The 13,456-nt window shown below is 66.3% G+C and overlaps 1 protein-coding gene across 4 annotated transcripts in view; it reads left to right on the top strand.

Moving 5' to 3' along the window:
• Positions 1-1,372: 1,372 nt before the first annotated feature.
• Positions 1,373-13,456, top strand: part of PIEZO1 (piezo type mechanosensitive ion channel component 1) — a 53,872-nt gene continuing 41,788 nt past the window's right edge. For all 4 annotated transcript variants that reach the window (XM_047846247.1, XM_047846248.1, XM_047846246.1 and 1 more), the window contains exon 1: positions 1,373-1,724. In XM_047846247.1, the coding sequence (XP_047702203.1) occupies positions 1,661-1,724 (64 nt within the window). In that variant the 5' untranslated portion in view covers positions 1,373-1,660. The remainder of the gene's footprint in view (positions 1,725-13,456) is intronic.

Here is a 13,456-nt window from a genome sequence, read left to right as displayed (position 1 = left end):
GCCAGGACTCACACGAGGCCGGGGCGCCTGCCCCTCTGTGCTGCTACTTTCCGACAGGTGGACACTTCACTAGAAGGGGGCACACTGGGGCAGGAATCCTCCCCGAGAAGGTGGGCGGAGCTCGGAGGCTGGGGCCGTGGCCAGTGGCCGTGGAGGCCATCCCCTCCACTGATGAAGGACATCAGTGTCCTCAGCGTGGAGCCCCGCCCCCATCTGCCCCCGTGACCTCCCCAAGCGCTGGCCAGGGCGGGGGAAGGCGTCACCCACCCTTTGATTCTGCTCATTTCTCACCTGTCCACCTGCCCTCCCGTCCCCCGTCCACCACCCGGTGTAGGATGCCCGTGTGGGCCAGCCTTTTGGTCATCTCTATTGATCTCGATGCCTGCTCAGAGACCTTGGCCACACCCCCCATCACGGGGTGAGCCGAGGTGGCCAGATTCTGGCTGCCCTTGAAGGTGGCTCCAGCTGTCTCCACTAGAGGCTGGGACTAGCCAGCATCTGCAGGCGGGGCCTGGGACTCCCAAAGAGCTGGGCCCTATACCCCATACCTCCCCAGCCTCCTTGGGGCTCTGGCCTTGGGGAGGAACCCCAGGGTTCCAAATCTCACAGGGTTCTAGAAAAAGGCCAGGGTCAGACTCGAGGCCAGCAGGAATTGGGGCAGGAACAAGCGGGCAGAAACGAGGCGGGGGACAAAACCAGGCAGCGATAAACAGCGGCCTTCCCAAAGTCGGGCTCCCTGGCTTTGGCAGAGTCGGAGCGGGCCAGTGCTGGCTGCAGGCTGTCTGGCTCCCGACCACACGCACGGGTCCCGCTCCCTCCGCCCAGTCTGGGTCTCAGGACCTGGGTCCAGCCACACTCATGTGGGCCCTTCTCCGCTCTCCTTTCCGAGCTCACCTCAGCGGCGGCAAAGGCCAAACTGACGTGGCCTGGCCGACGTGCCCCGCACGCCCTGGACTCAGACCCCGGCTTCTCCACCCGCGGGGACCGCGGGACCAGGCGGCCGTCCCTGCGCCTTAGCACAGCGACCCGGTGGCGGCCCCGAGCCACCCCGCGGTCCCCAGGGGGCGCTGCGCGCTCCCGTCCCCGGGAGCAAAGCGAAAGTCGCTCCGGCCACGCGGGGCCCGGTGGCGCGTGGGGCGCCGCCCGGGGAGCCGCGCGCTGGGGGGCCCTTTCCCCCCGCACCCCCCCCCCCCGCCCCGAGAGGCGACGCCGCGGCTCTCGGGGCGCGGGCTCTTCCCGGGGCGCCTGCCCACGGGGGCGTCCGGGCCGCAGGGCTGGCGCGGCGCGCGGGCCGTCGGGGAAGCGCGGGGGCGGGCACGCCGCGGAGGGCGGGCGGCGGGCGGGGGCCGAGCTTATAAAGGCCCGGGGCGGGGAGGGAGCGCGCCGCCAAGCCGCCGTCCGGCCCTGCTCGGCCTCCGCCCGCCGCCGCCGAGAGCCGCGCGCTGCGCTCCTCCGCGGGGCAGGGCTGGCACCGGAGCGGGCGCCGCGGGCCGCGGGCCGAGGACGCGGAGGAGGCGGAGGAGGCGGCGCTCGGGTCGCCCCCCCGGGGGTCCTGGCCGCGGCGCGCGGCACGTGCGCCTCCCCGCCCTGCGCGCCATGTCCCCCTAGCGCCGCGGCGGCGGAGCGACCACCCCCGGCCGGCCCCGCGGGCCCCCCGGGCATGGGGCGGCACGTGCTCGGCCCGGTCCTCTACTGGCTGCTGCTGCCCTTCGCGCTCCTGGCCGGTGAGTGCGCGCGGGGCGCGGGGGCTCCGGGCCGGACGAGGGCGCCGCGGGCCCGCTCCCCCTTCCCGGCGCGGACGCCCAGCGAGGAGATTCCCCGGGACGCGCGGCCCGCGGCGCCCGCATTCCAGACGCATGAGAGCGCCGGGGAGGGAGGGCGGCGGCGGGGTGGGGGGGGGGTGGCACCCGGGAGCCGGGGGGGGGGGGTGGAGGGGAGGTGGCACCGGGGGGTCGGGGTAGGGGTGTGGGGGGGAGGTGGCACCGGGCGCCCGGGGTCGGCGGGTGGGGGCGGAGGTGGCGCCCGGGGGAGCCGGCCGGCGAGCGCGCGGGGGGCGGCTGGTGCCACCGCCGCGATGTGGGGAAGTTCCGGGCACCGGGGCGAGGGCGTGCTCACGAGGGAGGGCCGCAGCGCTGAGGAGGGGGCACCGATCTCTTTCCCTGTTTCGCGTTAAAAAAAAAAAACACCAAAAAAAAAAAAACAAAAAACGCGCAAACTTGCATCACGACTTCCTGACCAATCTGGGAGAAGGCGGGCTTCCTGCCTGGAGCTGTTTAATCTGGAGGCTCCCGGAGCCCAGCTAACCTCCCGACGGTTCCCATCGCTCAGATCGGCTCCCTTTCCCCTTCCCGGCCCCACCCCCGCGGCCTGGGGCAGGCCTCTGCTTTGGGAAAGATAGTTTAAGTTTCTCCCTGCCCTTCCCGGCGCCCTGGCTTACTCTCCAGGGTCTGTCTAGGGCCGGAGGGGGAACACCCCCCCAGAAGGCTCCGGCCTTAGTATTAGAGCTGAGGGTCCCCCACCCTGGCGTCCGTGTCCCTTCCGGAAAGGTCACTGGGTTCTTGGTGCCCCTAAGGCCCCCCCTGCCTTCTCTGTGCCCAGGGCAGAGTGCCCAGGAACTGATTCCACCCTTCACTGGCCCGAGGCCCCTCCACATGAGGCCATCTTCACGGGTGTGAGCTGGAAAGCAGTCTGATTAAATTCGTTCTCGGAAACATGGAATGATGTGCATTGTGAAAGTCTGTCTGTTGGGTGGAAATCTGTCCGACCGTGGTGGGTGGGGTGTTTTGATTCTGAAAGTCCTTCCAGGGCCTCTTAAATCGCTCCAGGTAGGCCCCTGCCAACTTTTGTTCTAGGTAGGGGCGCGGATCCCCCGGGGCCGGGAATGTGCGGGAACTAGAGCCCAGCCGCCTGCACTGCACGGCCTCCCAAACAGACCGTGTTTTGATTTGTCGCAGAGGGAGACCGTGAAACAGGGGAATTTTGAGGACAGGAATCAATGGAAACCATTGAGGTCGGAGAGGAGAGCTTGAGTCAGCCCTGTGTGGACAGGGCAGCTCGGGGTCTGCTCAGGGGAGAGTTCAGGGTCACCTGGCCTATACACCATACTGGCTGGCTTCCCTCCTCTGCCTCTGGAAAGCCGGACGCACAAACAAACAGACCAGACCTAGCTAGAAGGGGTGAGGGGTGGGGGGGGGGGACAGGTAAGCTTCTCCGAGGACGGGTTTATCTCTGATCGCCCTGCAGCGCACCTGTGTCGTCCTCCGTCTGGCCTTGCCAGCTGGGAAAGGAACCCGTTAGGCCTGGGGGGGGGGGGGCACTGTGGAGGTGGGGCCCCTTCCTGAAGGACACACCTCCCCCCAGCTGGTGAGCGTTCTGGTGCACGATGGCAGACTGGTCCGGGAATGGGCCACAGAGTAAATATTTTCACATCATGAACTCTTCTGATATTTTTTCCACCCATTGAAACCTGTAAAAACCATTCCCGGGAGCCCGATTTCGGCCCACGGCCAGAGCCTGCTGGCCTGATAGTCAGGGCTCCCGGGTTGCCTGGCTCCTGGCTGTTCCCCGTGTGGGTGATGGATGCTGGATGTGGCTCAGGGTTCCCACCTGGGCCGTACTGGAGTCACCTGGGGAGCTTGTCAACTACTGATGGTGAATTCACGGTGCCCTTTTCTCAGTTTCAAATAAAGTCTATTTAAGAAAAAAACCCTGACGCCCAAGCCGTGCCCCACGCCGATTCTGTGCCTGGGTGTAGGGCTTGGGCCTCAGTATTTTTTCTTGAGCTCTGGGGGAGGGTGTTGTGGAACCGACTGAGAGCCCTGCGGATGATACCTGAGACTCTGGAGGCTGGTCTCCTGTCCTGGGCGTGGGCAGCTCCCCGGGGACCCTCCTGCTGTCCCTCTGATGGCAAGACCGGCTGCCATTGGCTCTGCTGCTTTTCTGTGTGCCTCCTCGTCCTCTGCCAGGCTTTGGCTGGAAATGGTTGGTTCCGCGATGTTCTGGAAGTGTGTGTGTGCGCGGATGCCAGGTGAGGCGTTTGGATGTTGGTCACGTGTGCCCCGTGCCGGCTCGGGCAACGGCCACGGTGAGGGCTCGGGCCGTGCTGGGGTGCCCCTCCGTTACCCCACGCCACTCCCTGGACAGCCTGACTCTGCCCCTGCACCATGGCAGACGCTCCCCGGCTCTCAGCTCCTCTGCTGGCCCTGAAGCCCTGGGGGGGGGGCGGGGAGGTCCCAGAGCTGGAAGCTTCTAGAGAGATGTCCGGGCAGGACATTTTGTGATTCCCGTAGGATAGGCCACGCCTCCTGGCCCGGGCCTACCGGGGCAGCCAGAAACACACTTGGCCGTCTGCAGGGAAGGTGGCTACACCATGGTAACTCTTCACCAACTACGGGAAACCCACGTGGCGCGGCAGCCTGGCCTTGCCTGTCGGCCTCCCCCTGCACCCGGCGTCACCTGCGCCACCCGGTCCCTGAGAAGCATTGCCGTTCAGAATGGGGACACTTCCTTCTTCTCACCGTCACTGTCCCGACACTCTCGTGACCAGGCAGGCAGGGACAGGGGTGGATTCGCAGTGAGTCATTGTGCTCAGAACCAGTGTGGAGCCTGGGGCCGTCCCGCTCCCAGGCCCGTGCTCCCTGCGGGTCCCGCTAGGGAGGGAAGCACCCGGAGCCGGGTGGCCGCGGAGCTGGGGTGGCCCTGGGAAGACTGAGTGAGTCAGCAGGATGGAGGAGGCTGGCTGACAGGACCCCGGGTGTGTGTGCGCACACGTGTTGGGGGAGCTGACCAGGGGTCACCTGCGCTCGTCCCCCTGGCGGCGGGATGCGGAGAGCCCCCCGCCGGCCAGGAAGGGTCCTGCAGAGGAAGTGTGTGCGCTGGGGGTGGGAGGAGTCCCCGGTCTCAGATCCCGGCCCCAGGGCTGCTTCCTGGGCGGTGTCTGCTCTTCTGACCCAGCACTAAATTTGCTTCTGGGGCTCGGAAGATGGAGGGGAGGAAGAGTGGGCCTTGGGGACTCTGCCCTGATGGGCCCCGGGGGCTCCGAGCGCAGCTGCGGGGGACTGCCCTCCGTGGTGCGGTGCTGACACAGGGCCAGCCCACCAGAGGGCCGGAGACACCCCTGCTGCCGCCGCCATCTTCGGGGCCCGGCGTGAGCTTCCTCTTACAGGAAGCCACCCTTGACCACTCTGGGCCTCAGGAGTCTCCTCTGACTTAGCAGTCAGCAGAACGCAGCGTTTTTCTTTGCTGCCTGTTTTATTTATTTATTTTTTAAATGTTTTTAATGTTTATTTATTTTTGAGACAGAGGCAGAGCATGAATGGGGGAGGGTCACAGAGAGAGGGAGACACAGAATGCAAAGCAGGCTCCAGGCTCCAAGCTGTCAGCACAGAGCCCGACGCGGGGCCTGAACCCATGGACCATGAGATCATGGCCTGAGCTGGAGTTGGCCGCTTAACCGGCTGGGCCACCCAGGCGCCCGTCTTTGCTACCTGTTTTAGAGACGCGTAGGCGTTACTTACGTAGGGTTCTTCCGTAACGGAGACCTTTTTCCTTCTGGTTCCCAGGGCACTTTCGTGCCTCCGCGTGGCGAGGGGCTCGAGCCCTACGCGAGCAGCTGGTAGGGCCGCACACGCCCGCCGTGCGGACCCACGCAGAATGTCTGCCTCCTGCCCCTGGAGGGGAGCAGCCGCGTGGCTGGAGCCTCCGGGAGAGGTGGGGCGGGGCGGGACCAGCTTCTCTCCCCTGAGCTCTGTCCCTACCCTCACCTTTGCCCTTCTCTGAGTTTTGGGTGGTTTCCGGATGAGGATCCTCAGGGTTGGGGAGCCTGATTTACTCACCTGAGGTCACGCAGGTAGGATGAAGCTTCTTCTGTCCTGGCCTGATGTTACCTGCCTGCAGGGGAACCAGGACGGAAAGTCTCTGGGACCGGGAGGGGAGGCCTGGCTGACTTCGCTGGGGCGGGGTGGGGCGGGGGGGCGGGAGGGGGGTATGTCCTGCTCTGAACTTGCCAGGCCCTCACCACTCTCTGGGCCTCAGTTTCCTCGCTTGTAAACCGGCTAATAAAAGTTGAAAGGCGGCACCCAGGTCTCTGGTCTCGGTGGTGTCTAGGAGCAGGGGCGGGGCAGGCCTCCCACACGGTCCTGGTGGGCCGGGAGCCCCAGAGCGCTTTTCCAGATGTGCGGCTCGCAGGCTGAGTGCTGGCGGTCAGCGGCCAGGTCGGGTGTCCGGGGAGCTGGGTGGGAGGGGCCACCGCCACTAGGGTCCCGTGCGCTCCAGGCTGCCGGCCAGCCACAGGCGGTGTCCGGGGAGGGGGCGGTGTGGTGTCCTGGGCGGGCTGAGGGACGGAGGGTGTCTGCAGCCTGGCCCCCGGCCACCGCGCACGACGCCCACCCGCGCAGATTCCGGAGTCTTTCCCAAATTCATTCAAACTTTCCCTCATCCAGCTCTCGTGGGACAGAGCTCTGGGCAGGAGCCTAAGTTCTGTTTTGGGGCCAGTGGTGGGTGTGTGTGTGTGGGGGGGGGTTCGTTCTTCTCCCTTTCTGACCAGGCTTGCTTTCCTTGGCCGTGAAGGTCACCTGGGGCCCCCCCAGCGCCTGGCACTCTGGTCCGTAAGTGCCTTTGCTGGCTTTGTTCCTGTGGTGCCGGGCTGATCACAGATGGGGGGGAAATGCAGTGCAACGGAGCCCCCAAATAACGCCTGTAGGATGCACCCCCCAGCAACACGGCACAGAGCCGAGGCTGGGCTGGGGGCTGAGCACCTGCTGGGGAGAGAAGTTGGCGGCCAGGCTGGGGAGGGGGCACCTGTCTGGAAGGAGCTGAGCCGCGGCCTGGAGGACGGGGGGGGGGGGGGGGGGGGGGGCGGGGGGGGGGGCGTCTTTTCTAGGCTCTAATCCCTTGATGGCGGCTGGTAGGAGGTGGGGGTGGAAACTGCGGAGTGCACGGTTGAGGTGGAGCCTCCCCGTTTTGATTTCCTGCTTCGTTTTCATTACACAAGTAATAGATGAATGCTTTCCCTGAAACGGTGAAATTTCAGTCAGATGAGGTAAAGTGCCCTTGGCGTCTGAGCCTGGGAAGCCACCAGGCAGTGTGCTGTCTGCTCTCGTCCAAGCACGAGCAGGTCCTTCGCGGCGGCCGCGCAGCACTGTGACTCAGTCTCCCCTTCCGTCCTTCCCCATCAGGGAGTCCCTCAGTTACTGTGGCCCCTGCTCTGGGAGTCCGGGCTGCTCCCAGGTCTCCGGGACCACATCGGTGCTGTCCTCAGGTGTGAGGACAGAGGAGGGGATGGGGACCCAGGGGCTTCTGTTCGTCCCCCGGCAGATGAGGCCGAGGCCAGCCGCCCTGCGCCGTGGGGCAGCGCCCGGGCCAGCCCAGCCCGGCCCCTGGGTGACGCCAGGCCGGCCTCAGGCCGACGTGCGTGGCCTCCTGCCTCCGTGCAGCCGTCTCGCGGGGACTCTGCTGAGTGGGGTGGGTCGATTTTTCTGGTGTGTTTTAATAACATAATTATAGGGAGTATTTTTAGGTTCCCTCCAACGGGCTAGCTGTTTACCAGGCTCGACCTGCACACTGGTTTTCTCCCCGAGTATATATAGCCAGGCCACTGCTCCTTCCTCGGGCTCAGGCTAAAGAGGGACCAGGCCGCCTCAGCCGCCTCCTGTGGTTTCCTCTGCCAGCGGAGCGGCGGCTGAGATGGCCCTAGAGCCAGCCGGCTCCGCAGGAGGGACAGGGGCCTCGTGGACGGCGGCGGGGGGGGGGGGGGGGTACAGAGGGGCAGGGCAGGGGAGGGCCAGGCGGGGGGTCCCCAGTGGCCCCTGAGGAGGAGTCTTGATCTGTCATCCGCTGGAATCAGCAGGGCCCGTGACTGTCGGCTGAGCCCAGGGTCCAGTCCTGCCTCTGTGAGGGCGTTTCCACCCCCGCCCCGCTCACTGATTTCTGTTCATGGTTGAAACAGCGTCTAAAGCAACACCTCACCGGGCGCCTGGGGGGCTCAGTTGGCTGAGTGTCCGACTCTTGATTTCAGCTCAGGTCAGGATCTCACAGTTTGTGGGTTTGAGCCCCATCCCTGCTTGGGATTCTCTCTCTCTCTCTCTCTCTCTCTCCCTCTGCCCCCTCCCCTGCTCTCCCTCTTTCAAAATAAATAAAGGAACGAGAAAGAATTCACCACTGTAACACCCTTAAAGGGGGTTTTAAGGGGAAACCACACGGTCCATCCCGGGGCCCCGCCGAGCTGGTCTCTGTCTCTCTCTGTTCTCCTTTCCTGCGTGCGGTGGCCGGCGGGGGAGGGCACAACTCCCGAGGGCCGGTCTGTGGACCGAGGCAGGTCTGTCTCCCTTGGATGGGGGTGGGGGGGTCTTCTCACACTCCCCAAAGGAGCACGTTGCCCAGGCTGGCCGCGGTCACCCGCGCTGAGGTGCTGGGCTCCTCCTGGCAGGCTGGCACGTGTGGCCTTGTGACTTCCAGTCTAGGTGCAGCTGGGACGTGGCCTACAAGCCGCCCTCACGGGTGCAGACCCTCACGGCCGGCAGCCTGCCCCCTCCTGAACTGTCCCCTGGGCTACAGACCTTGTTCCTTGGCCCCGACCCTGAGGCTGTGTGGCCGCCCCTCCCGCTGACCGGTCACTTGCGCACGGACCTCTGTGTCATCTCTCCGACTTCGGTGTTCACTCGTGACATGGGGCCCTGGGGGTGCCGCCGTGGAGGGAGAGTGGCCGTTGGCACAGGTCGGCCCGCCCTGGAGCCGCGACCCTCGGGCCCGTGCCTTCGGCCTGTTAGTGCATCACGCGTGTCTCCCCCGTTCCTGGGGCGGATCTCGCCCCAGGCCCCGCCCGTCCTTTCCTTTGGCCCCCACGTGCCTGTGGCTGCCCTTCCCCAGGGGCTTGGTCACTGCCACCATCTTTCGGTCTTTCACTCGGCAAGTATGTTTGGAGAGCCTGCTCCGTGGCCGGCTTCGCGGGTCCAGACGGGGCCCCAGCGGAGGACGGTCCTTGGTCCACGCCTGTGTTTTTCACTGAGGCGTCATGGGACCAAGGACGCGAGCTTAAGTGTCCGTCCGGTGCGTTTGACAGTTGAATACGGGTCACGCGAGCGCCCCCCCACCAAGCTGGTGCTTGTGCCAGAGGCACTTGGCGGTCACCCCCCACGACTGACCTCTGCCCCCCAGGTTACTTCTGCTTGCCTTTGGGGCTCACGTCGGCGGGACCGCCTGCGCTGTGCGAGTGCGGCCCGGCACCGGTCGTTGCTTCCGTCCGCTGGTCCCCGACGTGGACGCCCCCCACCCCACCGTCTTTCTGCTCCGAGTGGGTTACGGTCGCTCGCGCACACGGAGGTGGGATGGCGGGGCACGGGCGGTGGGTGCCTCCGGGAAGCCGCCGCCGTCCCGGCGTTTCGTGGTGCCCATCCCGGGCCGGGCGGCCTCGCCAGCGCGTGCTGACCTCGGGCTGTCCCCGCTTCGAGGGCGTGACGTGGGTCCCGTGGCTTTGGACCGCGCCGCCCTGACACGACACGGTGCCCCTCACCTTCGAGGTCTCCGTTTGTGACGTGCGTCTGACAGTCACCTGCTTGAAAACGCTGGGTTGCGGGTCTTTTACGTTTGACTTGCGGCTGTTCTTTGCGGGCCTGGATTCTAAGGTCTTGGTCGGTTTCCCTGCCTCCGGTTGCCGACTCTAATCATGCCCCTGACGAGGTCTGTTGAAGAGCCGGCGTTTGTAATTCCAAGCCCTGGTAGCTCGCGCCGTGCTCTGTTTATGTGGTCAGCTTCCCACCTCCGTCGTGCGTGCTGTGGCCGCGGCCTGGGCGCCGGCCACGTGGCAGGCTTCTCGGCCGTGTCCTGACCCGTGTCCTGACTCGTCTCCCGCTGCTCCTCGTGCACCTCCTGCTGTGCTCGCCCCTCGCGTGCCTGCCCAAGCCTCCCCCGGGGCCCCCGTGCCCGTCTCCAGGGGCCGCCTTCCGTGGCCGGGCCTCTCGCGCTGCCCTGGCCGGCCTGTTGTGAAAGTGACGGTGAACGTGACTGTCCGGGCCCGCCGGCCCGTGTTCCCAGGATGCAGCGGACGCCTGCGTGCACTGCATGGTTTTCCTTCTCCCGACCGACTCCCCCCCCCAGGACGATCTCCCTGGCCTCATGGGTCGAGTCCGGGACAGGGCAGGAAGGCTCAGGGCCGTAAGTGTCGCACACAGCACGCCCTGTTTGGTCCTCCGGGGGCCCCGTGAGGTCCTCGCGCGTCTTCCCCACAGACCGGCCACCCGGGAGTCCCTGTGGCCCCATGCCGTGGATCGACACGGTCCTGCAGGCAGACCTCACCAGCCCGGGGTGAGATGGTCAGGATGGTTAGGGGCAGGGGCTCGGGGTGGGGGTGGGGGGGGCCCCGTGGGCCCAGGACTGGCACCAGACGGGGTCCTCGGGACCGAACGGTTTCTTTCTTCGGCTGCGGGCCCTTGTTGCTCTGACCTCGGCAAGGACCCTCCTGCTCCAGGTCCCTTCCTGGCCGTGGACAGTGTGACCTCCCGTGGACAGAATGACTCCAGCCAGCACGGGAACAACGTGCAGGAGCCTCGTCTGGCCGGGGGCTGGCTCCACGCAGAATCCTGGACGTTGGGGGCGGGGGGGGGGGTGAGCCACGGATCCCGTGTCTCTGTGTCCTGTGCCTGAGGAAACTGGGGGGACGCTGGGCCTTCCTCTTCCCGGCCCATCGGTCCTGCCCTCCGAGGCTGTGGGTGGAGACCCTACGGGGTAGGGGCTGTCCTCAGGCCTTCCAGAGTGAGGCCGCACGGGGAGGGGTCCGCACTCCATACACCAGACCCCTGCCACGCACTCCCCCCTCCCTGTCTCCCCCGAAATGGCCGGGCAGAGCGCTTGCCACATGGCTCCCTGCTCTCCTCTGTCAGAGGGCATGTTGTCCACTCGGTCTGTACCCCTAGGTTCCCTGTGTGTCGAGCAAGGGACAAGAATTGGAAGCAGAGTCACGTGCACGTGCCAGAGGGGACGGGCTCCTCTGAAGGCTCGCTCTGAGTGGAGACCCCGGCCCCCCACGCGGATGGCGTGGAGATCGCTGTCTCCATAGGAGGCCTGAGAAGCTTCTGGGCCAGGCCGGCCGCACCATGTTCTCCAGCCTGGGGGACACCCCAGGCGTCGCGAGGGTCAGGAGCCGCTGAGTCTCCCTTTGCGTCTCCAGGCGTTGTTGCCGGCACGTGGCAAGGCCCCGAGGTAGGGCTGAGTCACCCTAGTGCAGGATTTTTTACCTCGGTCCCCGGGGTTCGTTGCCACCCACCTCGAAGCATGAAGAGGTGGGCACAAGGTCAACGAGCCGCAGGCAGAGTAGAATCAGGACGGAGGAACAGTGAGGAAGGGTCTCTACGGAGGGGGCGGTCGAAGGTGAGAGCCGGGACTGTAGGCGGGGGCCTTGACCTACAGGGTTCTGGTCGCCCCCCTCCCCTCGTTCCTTCTCGGGTCCCACCCCCATTGGCTAGATGGCCCGGATGCTGGGTTGTCCTCTCCGGTTGGCTCGATTCCATCGGGCGAGGGGCGGTCCGTGGCCACATCGTTCGTTCCCTGTGGGTCACACGTTTTACGTCCACTCCTTGTGTCTAGTCGGGTCTTTTGTCAGATTCCTGAGGGGACCTGAGGGGACTCCGTGCCGTCTGTCACATTCTTAAGAGGAAACCTACCCCCGAGGGGGTTTGCTGCGGTCAGACGCTCCCAGCAGTGTTCCAGGGTCTGCATTTTCGCCTCTCCCTCTCTGCCTGTTTTGTTTGGTCCTCTCTCTCCCTGTCACACTAGTGGCCGTGCGGGGACTGGGCCTCCCACCGGGACGACCCCGGGCAGCACCTGTTCGTACTTGCTCCTGGCACTTCCGTGAATCTGTGTCCTGTCTCCCCCCTGCTCTGTGTGCGGATGGAGAGCGGAGGGCCCCCTGGGGCTGCCTTGGGACCTCAGCTGCCCTCTGCCGGTCCTGAACACTGTCCCTGGGGCGACCCCGGGTACAGCCGTGCTGGGGTTCAGGTCGAGTGTGTGTGTCCCGCAGCAAGAGTCCTCAGAACCACTGGTTTAGGGGCGCCCGGGGGCTCAGTGGGTGAAGCGTCCGACTCTTGATTTTGGCTCAGGTCGGGGTCTCACGGCTCGTGGGATCGAGCCCCGCCTCGGGCTCTGTGATGACAGCGTGGAGCCTGCTCGGAATTCTCTCTCCCCTCTTCCTTTCTCTGCCCGTCCCCCCCTCATGTGCGCACATGCTGTCTCCTCTCTCAAAAATAAATAAATATTAAGAAAGCCCCACTGGTTCATGAGGCCACACGTAGGTGCCTGTGGAACGGAGACCGTGGGAGGAGAAATGCCCGGCGAAGCTTCTCTGTGCTGGCCCGAAATCTGGCCCTGCTGCTGGGCGCCCTGGGACACGTCCCACAGCGTCTCTGAGCCTCGAGCTCCTCGCCTTGAGAAGCAGAGCAGACCTACCTGGTGTGTTGCAGGGAGGCCTTGTGGGGCTGCCCTGCCCTCCGGGGGCCTCCCTCTGCCCCAGTCGTAAGGTCAGCACCTGCCTGGCTCAGCCGGTGGCCCTTAGGGTGACTCACCGGGCGACGTGGGCCCCGGGACCTCGTTGAGCTGGCCGCCCCTCCCGAGCCCTCGCTGCCCCGGCACGGGTGGGGCGGGGCCTCTGAACCGCGGCTCCCTGAGCGGCCCACGCCCCACCACATCCCGCGGGCCGTCCAGGGTGCAGCTGCGGGGGCCGAGCGCTCCGGCGAGGGACCTCTTCCCTGCAGCCCCGCAGGGCGCCTGTGCTCTCACCAGGGAGGAATGTGGGGCAGCTCGGGGACGTCCCGAAGCCGAGGCGGTGGCTGCTGGGGCTGCTGTCCCCTTGGGTGGGGACAGTGGAACCTGCTGGTCTGGCCGAGTCACGGGCTGGTGGGCGCTCCCCCAGGACAGCAGCGGGGACAACCTCGTGGCTGACTTCGTGGGCCGCCGGCAGGAGGGTCCTTCCCAGCTCGGGAAGCGTCCCGGCCCGGGTCCGGGCAGGTGCGTCTCTGCCCCCGCGTGGAGCCTGTGCTGGGGGGCGGGGCGCCCATCCTGACAGTTCCTCCTCCGTCCCCTCAGAGCGCTGGCGGCCGGGGAGTTTTCTGGTGCCCTCCCAGAAGGAGGCTCCCCGGCCTCTGGACTCTGGGGACCCGCACCAGCCTCGGCTGGAGCCCCGGGGCAGAGGGCCGGGCCCCCTGAGGCAGCTCCCCGCTCTGAGGGTGTGGTTCCAGGCTGGTGATGGACGAGCAAGACGGCTGTGCCCTGCGTGGCCGCCGTGAACCCCAAGCCCCCCGTCCTCACGGACCCTCCGAGGCGTCAGCCAAAGAATCAGCCTGAAAGAGGATGAGCAGACTCCCGGTCCCACAGCTGGAAACGATGGGAGCGGGAGGTCGGCTCTGGGGCCCTGTGACCGGTCGGAGGGGCGCGGCGTGGGGCTGGCGTCAGGGCCCAGAGGACAGGTGTC

This window comes from Prionailurus viverrinus, unplaced genomic scaffold (assembly GCF_022837055.1).
Source record: "Prionailurus viverrinus isolate Anna unplaced genomic scaffold, UM_Priviv_1.0 scaffold_38, whole genome shotgun sequence".
NCBI classification, from domain to species: Eukaryota; Metazoa; Chordata; class Mammalia; order Carnivora; family Felidae; genus Prionailurus; species Prionailurus viverrinus.
The sequence above is the reverse complement of the archived record's forward strand: the minus strand, read 5'-3'. Positions and strand labels throughout refer to the sequence as shown.